We start from the raw sequence: 19,720 nt of genomic DNA, 5'->3' as shown, positions 1-19,720 counted from the left end.
TCCATTAATACCACATGCTTGTGATTTCTTGATGGGACCCGTTCTACCTCATCTGTTTTCTCTGGGAATGTTCTGTGCATCCCTTCGTCCCTGCCTCTCCTGGTCAACTCTCATTCACCCTTTAGGATGTGGTGTGGGCAACAGCTTGGGCAACAGCAGACAGAAGTGGGTCGAAGTCCAAGAAGCCTTCCAGGATCATTTTGGGTTGTACTGTTTACTCCTACATTATCACAGACCCGAGAATGCCCCACGAGAGAGAAAGAGCGGAAGTCCCTTCATCTTCAAATGATGGGGTGGGGGGTCGACAGAGAAAGACAGGGAGACATATCACTGGTATAATGTGGGGGGCCCTTTTCACTATTTCATCTAGGGAGTACACATCACCTTGCCATTATCTGTCTCTCCACTGGGGACAGGGGTGTCCCCGGGCTTGGGGGGGCGGTCTGTGGAGAGAATTCTGAGGGTCTTAACCCTATACATATTGATTCTCATCATCACTTGCACTAACTCTAACTGAAATTTGGCATGTCCTTCAGTTACGATGTAGGCACCAGACTGTAGGGGGATTTGCGAGACCCGAGACTGACACCCATGGAAATTACAGATATTTTCCTATCACACCGCTCTGGTAGCAGATGCTCAAAATATTATTTATACTTGTCACTACTTCAAAATTACGGTAGTCATTAGACCTGCAGCCAAATCTAGTTACTTAATGTGTTAATAAAGATGCAAATGCATTATTAACTCCACACATTTGTTATGTTTATATATATTTTGATAGCTGTACTTCGATGTAACTGCTTTCCTTTGTAATCCCATGCATCTTTTTTTTTTTTTTTTTGCATTTAAAATGTTATTTTAAAAAAGCGGGTGGGAGGTGGGAAAAAAAACTTTAAAAAATAAGGTATTATTCAGAGAAGGGGGCAACAGGTTTCTTCAGACACCGAAGGGGCCCACGACACAGAAAAGATTCAAATGCCGTGCTCTAGATGTGAGTTCCCTGAGCACAGGGCCCTGGGTCCTTCATTATCCAATCCCTAGTACCTGGAGAAGGGGTCAGTATAAAGTACGGGTTTTTTTTTTAATTCGAACGGACATGGGATGTTTATCCATCTATTCCTCTATCTTCCTTCCTTCCTTCCATTTATCTGCTGTCTTTTATCCCTCTGTCCATCTGTCTGGTCCAGTGCACAGTTCTAACTACTGACAGTTCCCCCACCGGCACCCAGGCCCAGTTCTGCAATGCAGCTGCGGACCTGGTCAGGAGGCAGTGTGATTCAGTATGACAAAGGTGACAACGCCTTCTTGTATGGCCTTGGCTATGTCGCTGAATGTGCCTGGAGCTCGGCTGGCTTGGAGGCACCTAGTACAGACCCCTGTCTCTAGTGCTCATGGCACAGACCGTGGACTCAAGTCCAGGCACCACAGTCTCACAGCGTCCAATCCATCTGTTTCCCAAAGCCCAAGAATGCTTTGCTTTTGTTTTCAAAATATCAGCGTGGTTGAGCCCTTCAAGAGGGTCATGGCCATTACCAAATCCACCGATCTGCAAGGCGTGGTGGTTAAGAGTTCTGCATAGGTCCAAATACCAGCTCCCCACTTCCTGTCCACATGATATGTGACCTTGGTTGACACCGAATCGGCTCCTCTCCGAGCCTCAGTTTCATGGTCAGAGAGTGAGGATATGAACCGGACATCTTATGCAGGGTTCCTGGGAACGTTAAGTGAGCGGCTCAACACGTGCTGAGTACTTAGCACAGTGGCTGGCTAGGCCAGTGTTACTTATCATGTCTTCCAGGAGGCACCCGCCGGCACCCAGGAAAATGCAGCTCAGGAAAAAAGCAACAGATACCGCTTTAAAAAAAAAAAAAAAAAGAAAAGAAAAGGGGCGCCTGGGTGGCTCAGTGGGTTAAAGCCTCTGCCTTCGGCTCAGGTCATGATCTCAGGGTCCTGGGATCGAGCCCCACATTAGGCTCTCTGCTCGGCAGGGAGCCTGCTTCCTCCTCCCTCTCTCTCTGCCTGCCTCTCTGCCTACTTGTGATCTCTGTCAAATAAAATTAAAAAAAAAAGAAAAGAAAAGTACTCCGACCCACTTCTATCTGAAATGCAAATCAAAACAGCAGTACAATGTTTTTACCCCATCGGCTTGACAGAGATGATGAAGACTGATAATTACCACTGCTTTTGAGAATGGAAACAGGAAGTCGCTTTGAGAGGTGATCTGAAGAAACCTCTGTATAGGTCAATTCCGCTAGGCCTGTCAAAATGTAAAACGCACACACCCTTTGAGTCACCATCCGATATTCAGTCCTTCACCCTACACACGTGCACACTCTGTGCGGAGCAGATCTGTGGACGAGACTGGCAGCATTAACACAGGGCACCTGGGTGGCTCAGTGGATTGATCTCGGGGAGATCTCGGGGTCATGATCTCGGGGTCCTGGGATCGAGTCCCGCATCGGGCTCTCTGCTCAGCGGGGAGCCTGCTTCCCTTTCACTCTCTCTACCTGCCTCTCTGCCTACTTGTGATCTCTATCTGTCAAATAAATAAATAAAATCTTTTAAAAAAAAAAAAAAAGGAGAAACAACCTACGTGCCCATCAACACTAAGTCAGTGACATAAATGATGAAAGAATTCACTCAAGTAGTATTTACTGACAGTTCTACACACGAGATACCACGCCGAGCGTTGGACAAAACAGAAAGCAGTTCCAACTAGTAAGGACGAGCAGTATGTGTAGATAGGAAATGAGTCTAAGATACGGAGAGAGAAACCGTGAGTTGTTATAAAATAGGTGTCATTAGGTTCCAGTCCAAGCAAACAAATAAAATCCTTGCCAATGCACATACCCCACATGTGTTCATATGCAAAGCAAAATCTGGAAAGACAAAGGAGGAAAAGGTTAATGGCTCCTACCTCTGAAGACCGGGGAGAAGCCTATGGGAGATTTGACTTCTCCCTTGATACTCTCTGTATTGTATGATTTAAAAAAAAAAAAAAAATTCTGATCGCATGCTTGTATGGCTCCACAGCCTTCTAAGCCACAGTAAGTTCCGTGGCTCTGCCCTCAGAAGGATCCAGAATCAAACCACTTCTCTGAGTGTCCACGGTTAAAACTCCAGTCCAAACCACCATTGCTCTGCCCTGGAGCTGGCTCTGGCCAGCTCCCTGTTCTTGCCTTGGACCAACTCCACAGCCCTTTCAGCACAGCAGAAACCGATTCCATTGTCCAAAGTCAGGCCACATCACTCCTCTGCTCAAAACTGTCTGAAGACTTGCCTTTCTAAGTTCAGTAAGATCCCAGTGATCTGGGTTCACCTTCACCCCTTTACTCCTTGCTCACTCCGGCTTTACCCGCACCAGCTCCTAATGAACGACCAATGCCAAGCACATCCTGCGTCTGGGCCTTTGCACTGGTTGCTCTCTGTTCCGCCAGCTGTCTGCAGGGCTCACCCACTCATGTCCTTTAAGTCCCTTCCTGAACGTTCCCTTGACTCCATGCCCTCCTTGGTCCCACCAAAGTCAAAGGTCCACCCCTCCTTGACTGACTTGGTCTGGCCCAGCCCTCTCCTGCCTTAGTACTTGTCCCCATCTGATATGAACATATGAAAACACATCCCTCATTTACAGTCTATCTACAGTGTGAGCTCATGAGGTCAGGGACGTCTACTTTGTTCACTGCTGTATCTCGGGCCCCTACATCAGTGTCTGGCACATAGAAAGTATTCAATAAATATTCGGTGAATGAATTAATCAGTAACATAACAAAATAGTACTATAATGTACTATTGATAACTATGAAAACTATATCCCCCCAAAAGACCCCACCCCTCAAATTGATTAATAAGTAGAAATTAAAACTGAGTATGTTTCCAGCCACAGCCGTCCTCCGAGAACGGGGGCGGAGGATCACCCAAGGACAGAGTAACGCGGGAACACCTCTCAGCCAGGACGGCACACAGCGGTGTGGTTGTTGGAGGCGGGCGCTTTGCACAGAGAACTCTTTCATGGACTGGAGAGAGTAAGGAGCCGCTTGTCTGAAGGCAGCACAGTGAGGGCCCAGTGACCAGGACTGACTACAGCCGGGTTACAGCACAGGACGGCGTCGGCCCCAAAGCCACAGACTATTTCCGGGTGTCAGGCGAGCCCACACCCTCCTGAGAGAGCCAAACCACGGCCCATCTGCCAACCCCACGCCTGTGGTCTTTGAGGGGATGGGCTTCTGGGGCTGTGCTTAGGATTCAGCCTGCCCACTGCCGTGAGTGAGAGCTGGGGCTTGGGGTCTCCCCCAAGAATGCAACGAGAACCATCCTCCAACCCCGCACCTTGTGCTTCAGAGTCCGCTGCTTTTCAGTGAAAGAAAAACATTTGAGCTCTCCTCTGTTATCTTACCTCATCCGCACTGTGAGGCGGGGCAGGGGCTCTTCTGCTTATAACCCAGCCCAGAGGAGGTTACCTGAGGGCAAAAACTTAAAATCCAAGGACACGGACAGTGAGGTGCCCAACCAGTGGACCCCACATCACCCAGATACCCGACCTTTCCGACAGCGAGCGGACGTTCACACGATCCCCGTACCACACTTGGTGAGAGTGGTGGGTCTCAGCTGGGCTGGACTTTGCCCCCAGCAGACCCTGGTGGCCATGTCCGGAGATGTTTTTGGTTCTTACCACTGGGGAGGGGTAATGGGTAGAGACCAGAGAGGCTTCTGAGTATCTGACAGGGCGCAGGCCAGCCCCCCACCATGAAGAACAATCCAGTCCAAAATGTCAGGAGCGTTTTGGAGGAGCAACCCTGGTGGGTCAGGAAGGAGGGGGGTGGCTCTGGGGGGAAGAGACCCAAACATAACAACAGGCTGGAGACCAACGAGCAGGACTGAGGAGACCCTGGCCGCCTGGCAGGTCGCTATGTGGGGCTCTCGAGCCTCGGAAGGAGGCAGATGCTCCTTGAGGGCTTCTAGAGACCCAGAGACCTTCCATTTTTTCAAATGTCCCCCAGACCCCCTTATCTTTCTCCCTGCACTTCAAAAAATAATCCCAAAATGAAAACCATGTGCCGGTGGGAGAGATTCCTGAGGAGGCTTGGGTAGGACTTTGGGTCTAAGGCCATGTAATGAAAAAGTCACTTCCTGTCCCCCATAACAAGAGTCAAATTATAACTGGGGCAGTCAGCATCTGGCAAAGGGGTTGCTTTAGGTCCCTTTTACAGCTGGAGTTTCTCTCCTCTAGAGCTGAGCTGGCTGGGCTGGTCCTTCTCGGGACAGTGAAACCGGCCCACTGTCCTCGGCCCCACCCATCTGGCATGCGCCCCGAGCAAACTCTAGTTTTCCATGCTTCTTCCTTTCCTCTTCCTTGCAGTGGAAAAAAAAATCAGAGCTCCAGTTCCCAGAAGAAAATGAGAGAAGGACTTATCGTTATTAGGAAGACGTTGCTGTTGAAGAAGGCAACTGAAGGCAGTGGGGGCATGGCAGGGAGTGTGGGGGGGTGGCAGCTCGCTGTTCCCTCCCGCTGCTAAAGGACACACTGGGCTCTCAGAGGCCCAAGGACAGGTGGTGGCACTTCAGATGCTAGAATGGTTCAATTTCCTGGAGGTGTGACAGAGAACAAAGGAGAGTTTGCCAACGCCCTTACTTGCTGGCAAAAGAACCTGTCTTCTGTCTGTTCTGGGGCTGCCGGAAGGAGCTGAAGGAACGGAAGGAGCGGATGGCCTGCCCTTCCCCCTCTGGCGTTACCCTAGACCTCACTGAGTCCCTCTCCAGGCAATGGAGCCCTTCCCCACCTCGGAGCCAAGACAGACAGAAAGCGTGTGAGTGAAGGCTGAGACTCTTTATGAAATGTCCTGTCTGGAGTCTCTCTTCTCCCGTATGTGGGTCCTCCGATGCTGTAATTAGCACAGTGGTGTTGACAATGTTTGTGTCTCAGTTTAGTGGGGGGTGGGGAGTCATCACCAACAGAATGACAGCTACGATCCCCTGCCCAGAGAAACACTCCTACGCCCACAACTGGGGCATTCTGCTGCACTAGCTTCACCATGCCCTTGCATCCGTTCTGGGGCCTTCCTTTGGTTTGAAGACAGACCCCAGCTCCTATTGTAGCAAAACAGGACATGAAAAGAACGGTGGCCCACCCTGGCAGTGCTGTGTGAGCAAGGGGCTGGAGGCAGGCTTCACGGCAAGGGGGAGCTTCCAGAAGGAAAGAGATGCTACTCACCTAGGGAATAACGGGGTAGACATTACAAAGAGACGCTAAGGACAACAGAACAGGGCTAACCACAGTGGGGAGCTGTCAACACCCTGGGGAGCGGTGTTATCGGATCCAGAAGAACGGAGCTATGTAGGACAGCCCGTTCCAGGGGCTGGGCTCTCCAGGCAGACACAGCCAAGGCACAGAAAATGCCCCCTGTCCCACTGTCTTCCCAGCCTCCCGACTCCTGTCAGTGCCTCCCCTTAGCTGAGGCAAGGGCAAGTCCATATCTATAAAATCCATCAAGGTTAAGGCCCAAAGACAGGAGGAGAAGGGTAGAGAGTGGATCTCCTGGGGCCGGGGGACAGAAGAACCCCAACACACTTCATTTAGACCCCTCGGGAGCGTGATGGTCTTGGACCAAGCATTTACCCTCTCAGGGCCTCTGGGTCTTTACCTGCAAGGAAGGGGAACGAGCGTCCCTCCCCCAAGCACTGCTGTCAGGATTAGATGGGATCAGGTGTAAGAAGCTCTTAGCCAAGTCCTGTGTATGGAAGAAACAGGCCCATAGCAAGCAGCATCGAGGCCCTCTTCCGTTCAGTTCTGCAAGTCTGGGCCCTGAACGTTGATTTTTATGTCCCTCGTACACCTGGACCTTTGTCATGCTGTCGTTTCATGTGAAAAGCGATTTTCCTGACTGAATTATCTCTATAACTAGAACCTCAAAACCCAGCCTGAACATTCTAGCACCGGAACCTTCTCTTTTTAAGCTCTCTGGTTCGCACTGCGCTGCCCAAAAACCCCACGGAGAAGACAGACTAAACTTCAAAAACGCTGGTCTGTTTGATATTTATACCAAACGTCTGCGCTGCCTCCTCCCTGAGCCTTCGGCTTTTAATTCCATGCAAATCTGGTGACACTGCCTTGTTGCTCAGCGGGCTGCCCGGTGGGCTTCTGCCTCCGTGAGGTGCTTGCAGTCGGGGTGCGGGGGGTCTCCATAAGAAGCCGCATCTGCCAGAAGGGACACAGGAGTGTCCGTTCCTGCACGTGTGGCCACTCTGCTTTCCCTCTACAGGGAGAAGCCGGCCACAGCTCCGAGCTCCAGTTCGTCACCAGCACTTGGCTCCGTGGGGACGTATTTCCAGACCCATCTGTCTGGGGTTGCCAAGTGAGTGATCTCCCTCTCAGTCTTGAGGTGTACCTACTGGTAACTGGCTCAGTGGGTTAAGCATCTGCCTTCAGCTCAGGTCATGAACTCAGGGTCCTAGGACTGAGTCCCACATGGACTCCCTGCTCAGTGGGGAGCCTGCTTCTCCCTCTGCCTGCCGCTCCTCATTTGTACACTCTCTCTCTCTCTCTCTCTGACAAATAAATAAATAAATGTCTTTAAAAAAAAGAAATGACATAAATTGGATAGAGATTACAGTTCTATAGATTACAGAATTCCACTTTTCTGATATATATATTACATCTGATATATATCCATTATAATGTATACACTGTACATTACATGTATATTAGGTAATTGTAGGTCTACAATCCTACACACCTAGCTCTTCTCTTTAGATCTAATCTCTGTATCTCAGCAACAAAGCAATGAAAGAGATGGTATTTCTAATTCAGGGCTTACCACTTGCTGTGTTACTTCTAAAAGGAGACTTGGTGTCTCTGGGCCTTCCAGCTGGTTCATCTGAAAAATGGGCTAAGATCAGCCCCTGCCTCATGGGGTTGCAGGACCTGACAGAGGCAGGCTGGACGGCCTGGTTCAAATCCCAGCTGTTCCACCTGTTAGCTACTGGACAAGTATCTTAACCACATCTTTGTGCTGCAGTGTGTCCGGAAAATGGCAGTGACATTAACACTTCCCATAGGGGACACTCGCGCAGTCTGTATGAGCAAACCCATGCCAAAAGCTTACTTAGAAGAGTGCCCGGCACATACTCCAAGTGAATGTTACCTAAAAATGCTAGATTTACACATACGTGTACAACGTACAGTTCCCTGCTCATAGTAAACACACTTTCAGTGCATGTTAGTCATTGTTGACAAGAATCATGATTTTAAGTGTTCTCAAGTCTAGGGCCAAATTCAAACCTTCAACATCTTGGGCAAAGCCAGCTCCCACCAAGATGAGAGGGACAGTGATCTCAACACGATCTATTTTTCGCAACGGTACATGTGGCTGGGCTTTGGGGAACTTGCTGGCTATTTGTGGAATGCTGCATCACATCGTTTACCCTGAGTCACACAGAGTAGAAAGGCACCCAGGGCCAGAAGACCGCAAATCCTCCCTGAGAATGTTTCCATTGCCTGGGTCCAGCCTCTCTGCCTTTGCCCAGGCAGCGGTCCAGCTGGTCACCTCCCTGCTCCAACCCCCACCAGGGCTGATGAGAAATCCAGCAAGCCAGAGCCAGAGGGAAAGATCTAGTAGAGGCACTTGGCCTGTCTCAAAACCAGCCTTGTCCGCCCCAGAGAGGTTCTGCTCTCCCCTCCCCAAGGAGACTAGTGGGAGGAAAGCAGATGGGCTGAGAAGCTATTTGGTCTCGTCGTCCTCTCAACAGATGCTGGGCACCATAAGAATTAATGGGCTGGAGACTCAGGTAAGAGCCATTCAAAAGCTCCCTGATTACTCCAAAAACCGCTCTCCACGGAGGAAAAGGTTAATCGAAGCCCAGAGCTAGAAGAGAGGCGAGTCGACGGCAATTGCTTTCATCCCAGGAGTCGGAGAAAGAGCTTCGGGAGAGAGAAGTTTGCACAGAGGAGGCTGTGGTCTGCCTAAGAAAAAGGAAGCAGGCCTCAAAATCGAGTTATTTGCAAAGCCTGCTGCATTGGTCCAGGAGCCTTGGCCAGTCCCTCGCTGAACTGGAGCCAAGTGCTGCCTTTTCACCTTTTTCTCAACACTGCACATTCTCTGCACCGTTGAGCCATAAATCTCTCAGGAAACCATCTCTGAGAGGTGTTTTCCCTTTTACCTACGCTGTGCACATGCTCACACGCACTGTGAGCCATTTCTCGGTGGCGTACTCGGTCACTGTCAACACAGACCCAGGGACTCTGGGGGATGAATGTGCGTGGCTGGAGACCGGAGGCGGGCCAAGTCTGATATTAACCAGAGAGGGGGACGTTTGATCATAAGCAAGACAATACACTTTTCTCCGTCACAATTCCACGACTGGGGTCATCTTTGTACAATGAGCTGTCCGCAGGCAAACACGGTATCTCACTCTCAGGACTACGGACATTTGGCGGCAGATAATTCTTTCTGGGGCATTTGGAAGGGGCTTAGCGGCAGCCCTGGCCTCTACTCACTAGAGCCCGCGGCACTGCCCCGCCCCAAGTTGTAACAAAAATGTTGCAAGACATTGCCAAATGTCCCCTGGTTAGGGCTGGTGAATACACCCGCAGGTGTGAGCCACTAGTTTCGTCTGAGGTTTCAGCTCCACAGAATGGGAGCCAGCTAACTAGACAATGATAACTATTAGCCAGATTTCTCACCTAAATCCCCATTATCAGCACCACAGCAGAAGCTCCAAAGTTCCTCTGACTCTGGCAAGACGCGAGGGACCTGTCTGACACACAGGCTCGGGATGTGAGCACCCTTCCCCTCCCCCCACCGCCTTCCCAACTCCTGCCAGCCTTCTCCCTTTGCCCTGGCTGATAAGGGAATTCCTATCCATTGTGACATTCTCATGATGTGAAGGCACTGAAGGAGCTCGAAGGAGCGGGTGGTCTGATACTAAGGAAAACTGGCATTATCTTTATAGGAATCCAGACAGAATATGCAAAATGTTCTGAACGCCAGCACTGCGGTGTCTGTCCTGGTAACGCTTTCTCAAGTGCAGGCTCTCGGCTCCTGAGCTTGAATCTCACCTCCAGAGAGAGCCCTCCCTGAACAAGCTTCTCCGCAGTGCCCAGCTGCCCCTGCTGACGAACCTCTCTGTCCTATTTCTGGTCACTTATTACTACCTGAAATTATTCAGAAATTCACGGACTCCTGCAACCAGAATGGGTGCTCCGTGGGCAAGGGACCCTGTGTCCTGTCCACTGCTGTGTCTTTAGCATCTATAGCACAAGGCTTGGCCTCCTCCTGGCCCCAGAACTACTGGAGTAAGCAAATGGATGAAAGAATCTGCTTAGGCATAATTTCTAAAGTATTAATTTCCTTCCACCTACTTCTCATTTTCTTCCTGAGCGTCACTCACCTCCTCATGGTCCCACCATCATCTTTATAGAAAGTGACTATAGTTAACTCCCTCCTTTATACTCATGGTTAGCTGGTCCAACATATTCAAGCACCCGGGTGGTCGGTGAACACGGAGGAATCAGGGCTTTTCCTCCTGATGCCCTTGACCTTCAGGTCCTGGATAATCTCCATGTAAACAAAGGCACAGCTCCCCTCTAAGCACAGCCAAGTTCACAAATACCCAGATTGACAAATCTTTGCTCTAACTAAGAGTTCCTTCATTACAACTCCCAGGGTATCCATATTTGAGTAGAGGCTATTAACTAATTGACAGTGAAGCTGGTCCGGGGTGGGGGGGGGGGGCGCAGTGGAGGGATACGGCAGAGAGGCTAAAATTAAATGACAAGAGGTCTTGCCAAATTGGAGTGGATTCAGAAATGATAAACCATCTTGGGGATCAATGGGAAGGAGAGAATCAAATAATGAGCATTTAAATTTATCAAAACACTATTGATGCGCAGGGAGCGGTTTCATCTTTGTTTTAAAATAAATTTTCTACAGGCTCGGCTGCTTAAACCATTTTATCCATAAGCCTTGTGGCAACCTATCTGTCAAGGAATTACTCACTGTGCGAAACATTGTATCTATTTATCTACGTATGTGCTCACCTATCATCCGTCTGTCTCCCCACCTATTTATCTAAGCACCTCTGGGGACGTTTGTGCGAAGCATCCATCTGTCTATCTAGACCTTGGGCTGCATGCACCCAGCCCCTCCTTCCAGCTTTGCCTGAGCTATTTCAAATCTACTAGTCCAGGCAACTCTTTTTTTCCCCCCAGGAAAGAATAAGAAGTTGAGAAGATAGATCGATTCTGGCGTCTTCTGACCCTGAGTTTGATACTCCCCAATGCTCTGAGCTTCCAGGATGACCCTGGGCAAGTTACTTAACCTCTCTGACCCTTAAGTTCCTTATCTGGAAAATGGGTATCGTGAGAACACCTATGGAATGAGGCATCGGGATCAGCTAGTTCTCGACAAACAGGAAACATCAGTGGTGGGGGCCACAAAGGGGGGATCATGGGAATGCCGCTAACTGCATTCAAACTCCTTTCACACTTGGTTTTTCATTTCTACAGCCCCCGATTCCTGGGTAACCACCATCTGGAGACGGGGAAGCATTCACCACTGCAAGTCAGGGCTGCCTTGGTACACCCCAGGGGCAGCCTGCTGAGGGAAATCTGACACCAGGGATTTAAACCTTCCCAGGCTGCCTCATTCTATTCATCTGGCCATTAAGCAGAGCGGGTCCTGCTGATGCCAACAGATGCAGAGGTCAGTGAAGTCGCAGCCCAAGAGCTCCAGAGGAGGCCTTAGCAGCCTGGCCGTCTACCTTCCCTACCTCCTCGCAGCTGCCTAAGCAAAGATCCGCCGAGGGCCGGGCGATGACCCCACACAGGTGCAGAGGGAAGGGGCCTAGGGTGGCCTGAGACTCGTGTGGGGGCTGAGCCACAGATGCGTGATGTACGGACACTGCACACGGTAAGCTACGAAAGGCAGCCCCCCCGTGGCACTTGTGCTCCAGGACTGGAGCGGTTAACGCCTTTCTTAGGAGCAAAGGGGGTTGGCGGGGGAGGTGGGGTGAAGTGGGGAGAAGTGGGAGAGGACCCAGGCCACACACATCTGTCACCTACCTCGGCACGGCTGGGTTTGCCAAGCTCGGCCACAGCTGCGGTCCTGCTCCTGCCATATGGGTGGTATGTGGGACACCACTTTCTGCCAGCAGCTCATCCATTCCCCTCTTGTCTGACCCGCCTGCAGGCAGCTGAATAGGGTCCCATCATGCGTCCCAGGATGGACGGCCCCCCGCACAGAGTGAGATCTGGCCACGGGCTTGTGCCAACAGTTACAGAAAAACATTAGTACTTTGGTTGGGTTCCAAAGTCTCTTTCACACAGGAAGTTAGAACTCGGCAAAGACAACAACAGCCCACGGCTCTCCGAAGACCAAGGGCCAGATGAGGCTGATGGAGAGGTGCAGAGACAATGTGAGTCATCTCCCCAGTAGCCCAGCACCAACACAGGAGGCCCACCTTGTGCCATGCATGGCCATGAACCAAGGGTCGGGCCCCCTGGGCTATGGGGTGTGACTCTAAGAGAGGTCCTTGTGTGGGGGTGAGCTGTCTCCCTCACAGTGTGCTGGCCAAAGCCATTGGCATGTGACTGTTCTTTCCTGGGGAAGTTTTGAAGGGCTGACTGGATGTTTTTCATAGCGAAGGATACAAAGGGCCAAGAACAGAACTATCTGGGGTGCACCGCTCCGCGCTGGGAGAGAAGATCTGGCTTCCAGAATTGTGGACACAGACCATGTGCCCATGAGCTCTCCTACATCTGCCAGGTTTTCTTCAGGGGAAGGACTGATTGTGATAAGGAGAAGGGCCATCCTTTGAAAGCACACCTGGGAAGTTCTCTGGCAATCCACAAAAGAGACTGGGGCGGGCCGGGTTTTCCAAATTGCGGCAGATGCACCCCTGGGAGTGCATGCAGATGACTTTAGGGGGCACTCAAAAGAAACTTTTCCATGTTGCTAGTTTCACATTTATTTTAAAGTTGCACACACACACAAAAAAAATCGAACTAGTATGTGATTTCACGCTTGCAATTTCACCAGTATCATTTCTTGGAATAGTGTTTCTCATCTTGACACTGGTGACATATTAGGCCAGGTCACGCTCTGTTAGGGGGCAGGGGGCTGGCCTGTGCACTATGCAACAGTTAGGCCCATCCCTGCGGTCCGCCCACCAGATGCCAGGAGTAAGTTCCCCACCTCATGGTGAGAGAACCAAAATTGTCTTCAGGCATCACCAAACGTACTCCAGAGATCCAAGATAGCCTTGCTTGGGAGCCACGAGCTGAGGATGAGCCCACTTATGACAGTTAAGTAAATTGATTTAAGGAAAATCTATTTTTAGGTGACTTGGAACAAGTGTAATTTCCATAAGGCAAACATGGCCTTATGGAAACATGGCGGCAGAGGTTGGGATAGGACCAGACCAGAGGATGGCCAGAGAGGGGGACGCATCTGGGCCTGCGTCCCCCTCACAGCCATGCCCACTGCTCTTTCCTGCCCGCTCTCTTGGCTGGTCATCCCTGGAGCTAACATAATGAAATGTGCCTGCAGAAGAGAATGAGAAAGTGGAAGACTCCCCTTTTCCCACCAGTTGGGGTCTTTCTGAGCAAGGAAGGAGAAGCAGGGTGGGTTTGCTCATTCCCCTTGGGGAGACTGAGGCAGAGACACTGGTGAGAGGACAAGGACCCGTGGAGGAGGCTGAAGACTGAGACAGCAAGTGGTCCCTGCTAGAGAATTCCAGAAACCGCTGCAGAGCTGCCCTTCAGCCTTGAAATGTTCACACAGGCTTGCCTGTCCCAGACACTCAAACGCTGCTAGCTGTGGGGCTCTGGACAGGCTCCATCATGTCTTCTCTCTTTACTGTGGGACCAACCCTTAGAGCCCAGGGAATAATGGATCCAAAGATGCCTCCCCTTCAAGCTCAGTCAGACAGGCAACAGTTGGGTTCAAAAGCTACCTCACCAGCCCTGAGTCCGTACTGATGACTTTACAGACACCAGTTTCTGCTGTTCTCACCACAACCCTGCAAAGCAGGCACCACCTTCGCAGTAATATTCCAGATGGGAAGAGGGTGGCTGAGAGGCTAGGTCGCCTTTCAGGGCCAGAAGATGGGTACACAGACACCCGGGTACACGTATGCGTGCGTGCCCACACAAAATCGGCTACTGTGTATGTGGGCACACATCCCAACAGGCAGGGGGATGGCCTGATGTGCCTGTCCAGTCTCTCTGAGTCAAGAGCCAAGAGGGTGCCCCAAGTCTCCTGGAGAGCTGGTACAGAGGTAAGTGACAAAGGCCATGGGAAGGTACTGACCTGGGTCTCCAGGGTGATCGGTGGACTTGGATGAGGGTCCTGTGGGAAGAGAGGAGAAAACACACGTAAGTGATGGGCAAAACTGAACCTACCAACCCAGCCAGCATCATTTTCCAACAAAGCGAGATCTCTTCCATGTTTTACTATCTCCCCCATTCCATGACTCATGAGCTTGGCCCATCCCCAGTCTCCCCCCAACTTTCTCCCACACCCCGATGCTTAAGGAGGCTCAAGGTTTTCATTAAGAGGCTAAGGGGACACCTGCATGGAGATCATGCAAAATGACCAGATGTAAGGAAACAGGAAAGAAGGCATGCTCATCCATTATCTCCAAGTGTGTTCATATCCTCTACACGAAGGAGCGGATGGATCCGTAAGAGGATTAGAAATAAACCTGAAAGACTAGAGAGTCCCGATTAGGGGCAAGGCCACCAATTTGTGTCTGGTCTTGGAAAAAATGAGGGAAGGAAAAGAGAGACAGAAAAAGAAGAGCTTAATTCCTGTTTTCTAGCACATTCCAGTGGGCTGGGGAAGAGACTTTTCAGGATTGAGAAGGCCAGAGAAAAGTCCTATTCATCCGCTCCCCACAAAAGACAATTGACTGGAAATGCTTGGTGGTAATGTCGCGGGTCATTAAACATGAACTCTCTAGGTGGGGGGCAGGGTGGGTAGAGGAGGGAGGGATGGATGGGGAGGAGGTAGTGGTTTTTGGCAAGGGGTTTCCAAGGAAAACAGGAAACGCAGGACATTAAGGCTATTTTTCTCAGCACCATGTCCACTCTGAACTGAACCCCCTTGGATTCATGGTTCTGGGAAAGTAACCTCAAGCTGCCCCTTACAGAGAATGGGCATGATTTCTGGGCCCTGAGGGCAAGCTCAGGTTGGAAACTTTGCTTTATGCAAGCCAACTTTCCAACACAGGGTTCTAGGAAGCCATGCAACGAGCAACCCCTGGCCTATGGCGTGAATGAGAAGAAAGTGTAGGAATCGCGCTGCGTTTGTCCTTCTGTGGCCTGACTTCTTTCACTCAGCATAATATCCTCAAGGTTCATCCACGTTGTCACAGATGGCAGGATTCTCTTCTTTTTTAAGGCCGAATAACATTCCATTTTGTGCATCTGCCATGTCTTCTCGATCCAGTCATCCATCCGTGGACATGTAGGGTTGCTTTCTGACCTTGGTTCTTGTATGGCTTCAACAAACATGGGAGGGCTAATGTCAGGATTCCACTTCTATGAAGAATCCAGAATCATTAAATTCATGGAAGCAGAGAGTAGAAGGGTGACCGTCGGAGGTTTGGGGAGAGGAAATGGGGATGTGCTACCCAACAGATGCAAAGTTTCAGTTATGCAGAATGAACCAACTCTACAGTTCAGCTCTGCGACATTGTAGCTGTGGTTAACAACATTGCATTGTACACATAAACTTTTCTTAAGAGAGTAGATCTCATATTGTGTTCTTACTAAATTTAAAAAAAAAAAGGAAGTGTAGAAAAATTAGAACATTTTAAACCCCTATCCTAGGTGAACAGATAACTCACTTTCTTGATGACTCCTCTGTAGTATCTTTATAATGACACCAAAGTCATTCTGAGCTCAAGATGAGGGGTTCCTCTCCCCCGATGCCGGTTCTGAATCTAGCTCCTAGTAGTTCTCCAATGGAACAGTTCTCTAATGGTACAGCTCCAGAACATGTAATTCTACAGAATATTCCTCAGACCCAGGAAGATATGGAGTGGAGCCCTCCTCCCACTCTCTGGACATTGCGGCCTTGGCCCAGAGAGGAACTTGGAGAAGTCCTGAAAATATTTTAGGCTTCTCTCTTCAAACGTAGTAGCTCCTTCATAAGGGTGAAGAAATGGGAGCTCTATGGGTGAGAACCTTCACTGTGCCATTCAAATGAGCTGGCTCATTGTTTAAGCCATTCTTCATGGAGTGCACTCTCGCCAGCCTCTTCATCCTCCCATGCAGGGAGGGAGACTTAACCCTGTTCTTCCATAATCTCTGTGACAAGCAAGCGTACTGGACGGGACCCATGTTTGTCTTTGGGAGGCAAGGCCGTCCTCTCTGGTCTGCGAGGTCTTCAGCTCCTGTCAATCTGTGCATCTGTCTCTCTGGCCATTCAGATTCATCCAGATTCCACCACAAGATAAGAAGCTTCCTCTCAGACTCAAACATTGGCCTCATTCTCAAGCGGGGTCCTAGTGGAGCACTGCACTGGGAAGCTGGGTGCCCGCCCCGACTGACCAAGCTGTACTTCACAGCCTGTTTGGCTATGGCTTAGGGTTTATGCTTCACTGCTCAGAATCCTGAAGGGGTAGAGAGGGGAGACTGCCATCCTGAACCCCTAAGAACAACTTCATGGGAAAGATGGTCCTTGGGAAACCACAGAAAACTGTCAACTGTGTTGACAAAGCACCAACCCTTTATTTGGTATTCCAGGATCAGAAGCCCTACTGGTCCATGGTCAGGGGTCCAATCCTATGTATTTTGCATGGTATTGACCTAGCCAGGAAAAAGACCAAGTATTCCAAGTGACCTGGTCCTTCCTTACCACTCAGGGCTCACTTGCCAACAGAGTGTTGCCCCTCTCCCTCTGTACACATTCAGGATAGAAGACTTTCCCTACAGAGACTCCATCCAGAAGATTCTGGGTATGACTATATATCAGTGAGGTCTCCCTTTCAGCAACATCCTCCTTAATTGGAAAGGCTAACGAAGTGGAACCGGGTCAATGATGCTGTCTACCTAATCCATCGTGTCTGTCTAAACTGGGACTCTTTGGTTTACAGTAGAGTAAATTCCTGTCTGTCGGGGAAAGGCTCCTGGAGACCAAAGGGGAATTTGCAACATGCTCAGAGGCTACAGAGTGCTTGTGGAATCTAAATGCAGGTACTGGGAGCTACAGAACTGCTTTAAGCAAGGAAAGCTCTTTCATATCATCTACTGCAATGACTCAGATGGGGAAGTCAAATAGGGAACGAGGCCGAGGCCGACTGATGTAGTAGCTTGCATTCTTTACCACTCCCTATAGCCACACCCTCTGGTCTGAGGACTCTGCATTTCTTTGCAGAGGGTTCTTCCCCAACCCTTGACCTTGGGCTTGCCCCTGTGATCTGCTATGTCCAAAGGGGTGGTGAGCAAAAAGGACAGAAGCCTAAGCTTGAAATACTCTTGCGGGATTGAGCGGGATCTCTTGCGTTTTTGTCATCATCACAAGAACAACATGCTCGAGGTAGCCCACTGGTCCAAGGAGGAAGGGACACACATGGAACAGAACTATACCCAACATGCAACTTGAAGCGCAGCGCAGCCCAGCCTTGACCAGCCACCTTCAGGCACGTACAGAATGAGTTTCAAGGTGATTTGTTACACAGCCAGTACTGTGGCAGTAACAGATACACTCTAAAGACTGACCCTGAGAGAACCCCACATAACCTACAGCCCTCCAGCCTTGGGAACAAAAGCATAGATACTCTCCCTCAGCCTGCCCATCAACCCCAAGAACCTGGAATAACTATAGTGTGTAACTAGGATTTAGAACCTACTAAGCACCACACTCCATGTGAGCTGGACATTATGCCAAGCAAGGGGAAAAGCTCGACCACTATGATCTTATACTATAAATGAGTTAGCTTATACTCGTCTTCACCATATGTACCGGTCCTTCTAAATTTCTTTAAATGCCATTACAACAACGGTAATGGAAATGATTTGTCAGAGTCCTCTCACCCTAGGACAAAGACAGTTTCCATTCTTCCGGTCCATTCCCAACTTTATCCCACAGGCATTATTACTTGACCAAGGTTTGCAACAGTCATGAACACTCGTAATAACTAGTAACGTACTATGCTGATTAAGGGATGGCTAATAACCTTAAGTTCTTATCATGTTCCAGACACTGGCTTAACCTCACACATGTGTCATTCCTTTGACTCCTTGTAACAACCCTGTGAGGTAGATACTACCATTATTCTCATTATAGAAATGGGAAAACTGAGGACCAGAGAGATTGAGTAACCTATCCAAGGTGCTAAAGCCTGCATTGGACCCCAGGGCCCTGCACTTGACATCCCTGTGCTCCGCGATTTTACAGTAGCTCTACTGGAGAGCACAAGTCTAGCCCAGACAGAGTAATCCTGCAATCTGGAGTGTCTACTAGAAGGAAGGACATTCATGGCAAATTAGCAGCAGCACCTTAACTACAAGAATCCTTCCTAAAAAAAGGTAGCAGACTTGGTTGATAGAAATTACCACAAGTGCCGGGACTGAAAACAAAACACTGCCACCTCGCTGCAGCATGGTACCAAATCCATCCACACCCATTCACGGAGTTCCGACTCAGTTGCTAGCATTTTTGCCTGGTGGGCACCAGGAGGGAGCCAGAAAGGAGTTTATAGAGCGGCTCCGTGTACACTCCTATTCCCAAAGCTTAACTGTTTAAATAGGCGGGAGTCTCAGTACAGATCCTGGAGAAATGAAACTTGCTGGCACCTCATGAGTCTTGCTTGTGAGATCAGGAAGTCAGACTCAAATAATTTTGAGCCCATCGAGGCCAAAAGCCTCATTTTAACAGGCAATGAAGCTTTCGTAAAGAGAAGAGAGAGAAGAGGAATTCCATTATCATTCCAAGCATGCATTGAATATTTTTTACTCCCTTGGTTGGTGCTGAGCCCTGAACCTTGCCTCAACCACTGAAAGGGGTGTTCTCTTTCTGCGCTTTTAAGATCTTGTACGATAGCGTTTGCTGTTGGGTGGTAAGCAATGGCTTTGAAGGGGAGGGGACAATCCTGTGACTCAAGTCTTCAGAGCCAGACTTCCCCATTGGTCCCATCAAGTCAGCAGACGGACAATAGGCCCGACGGTCCAACCATCACATAGATGTACGCAGGAGGACCCTTCAGAAGGCTGGCATGGCCCCCACTCCTGGAAAGCCCTCTAATGGGCTCTACAGAAGTAGAAGTTTCCCCCATCAGGGGACTGTGCCTTACTCTCAGTCACCATCAAACACCAGGTGCCTCGGGAAATGCAAGGAACTCTTTATGAGTTCTGAGATAGAAAGATACAAGATGTCACCAACAGCATTCTGCCTGCTGTAGATCACCAAGGGAAGACCACCAAGGGGAAGCTGAGTTTGAATGCCAAGCCAGAGACCCTGTCTTTGTCACTCATAGATTCTGTCACTCATATTAATGGACCAGTAGGAGGCCTAGAAAGATTATGCAGAGGGAAATAGTGTAGGTTTGGGGTCAGATCCTGGGTTGAAATCATGCGTGACTTCTGTATTACTTGGGCTGCCATAACAAAAAATACCCCAGAATGGGTTGCCAACAGGACAGAAATGTACTATTCCATAGTTCTGGAGGCCAGAAGTCCACGATCAAGGTGTCAGCATTGTGTGCTGGGGCCTTTCTC

At 49.8% G+C, this 19,720-nt stretch overlaps 1 protein-coding gene across 2 annotated transcripts in view; it reads right to left on the bottom strand.

The window, feature by feature from the left end:
- Positions 1–19,720, bottom strand: part of XYLT1 (xylosyltransferase 1) — a 542,359-nt gene that overhangs the window by 194,230 nt on the left and 328,409 nt on the right. For both annotated transcript variants that reach the window (XM_044233187.1, XM_044233186.1), the window contains exon 2: positions 14,307–14,345. In XM_044233187.1, the coding sequence (XP_044089122.1) occupies positions 14,307–14,345 (39 nt within the window). The remainder of the gene's footprint in view (positions 1–14,306; positions 14,346–19,720) is intronic.

The sequence above is a fragment of the Neovison vison genome, chromosome 14 (assembly GCF_020171115.1).
Source record: "Neovison vison isolate M4711 chromosome 14, ASM_NN_V1, whole genome shotgun sequence".
NCBI lineage: Eukaryota > Metazoa > Chordata > Mammalia > Carnivora > Mustelidae > Neogale > Neogale vison.
The sequence above is the reverse complement of the archived record's forward strand: the minus strand, read 5'-3'. Positions and strand labels throughout refer to the sequence as shown.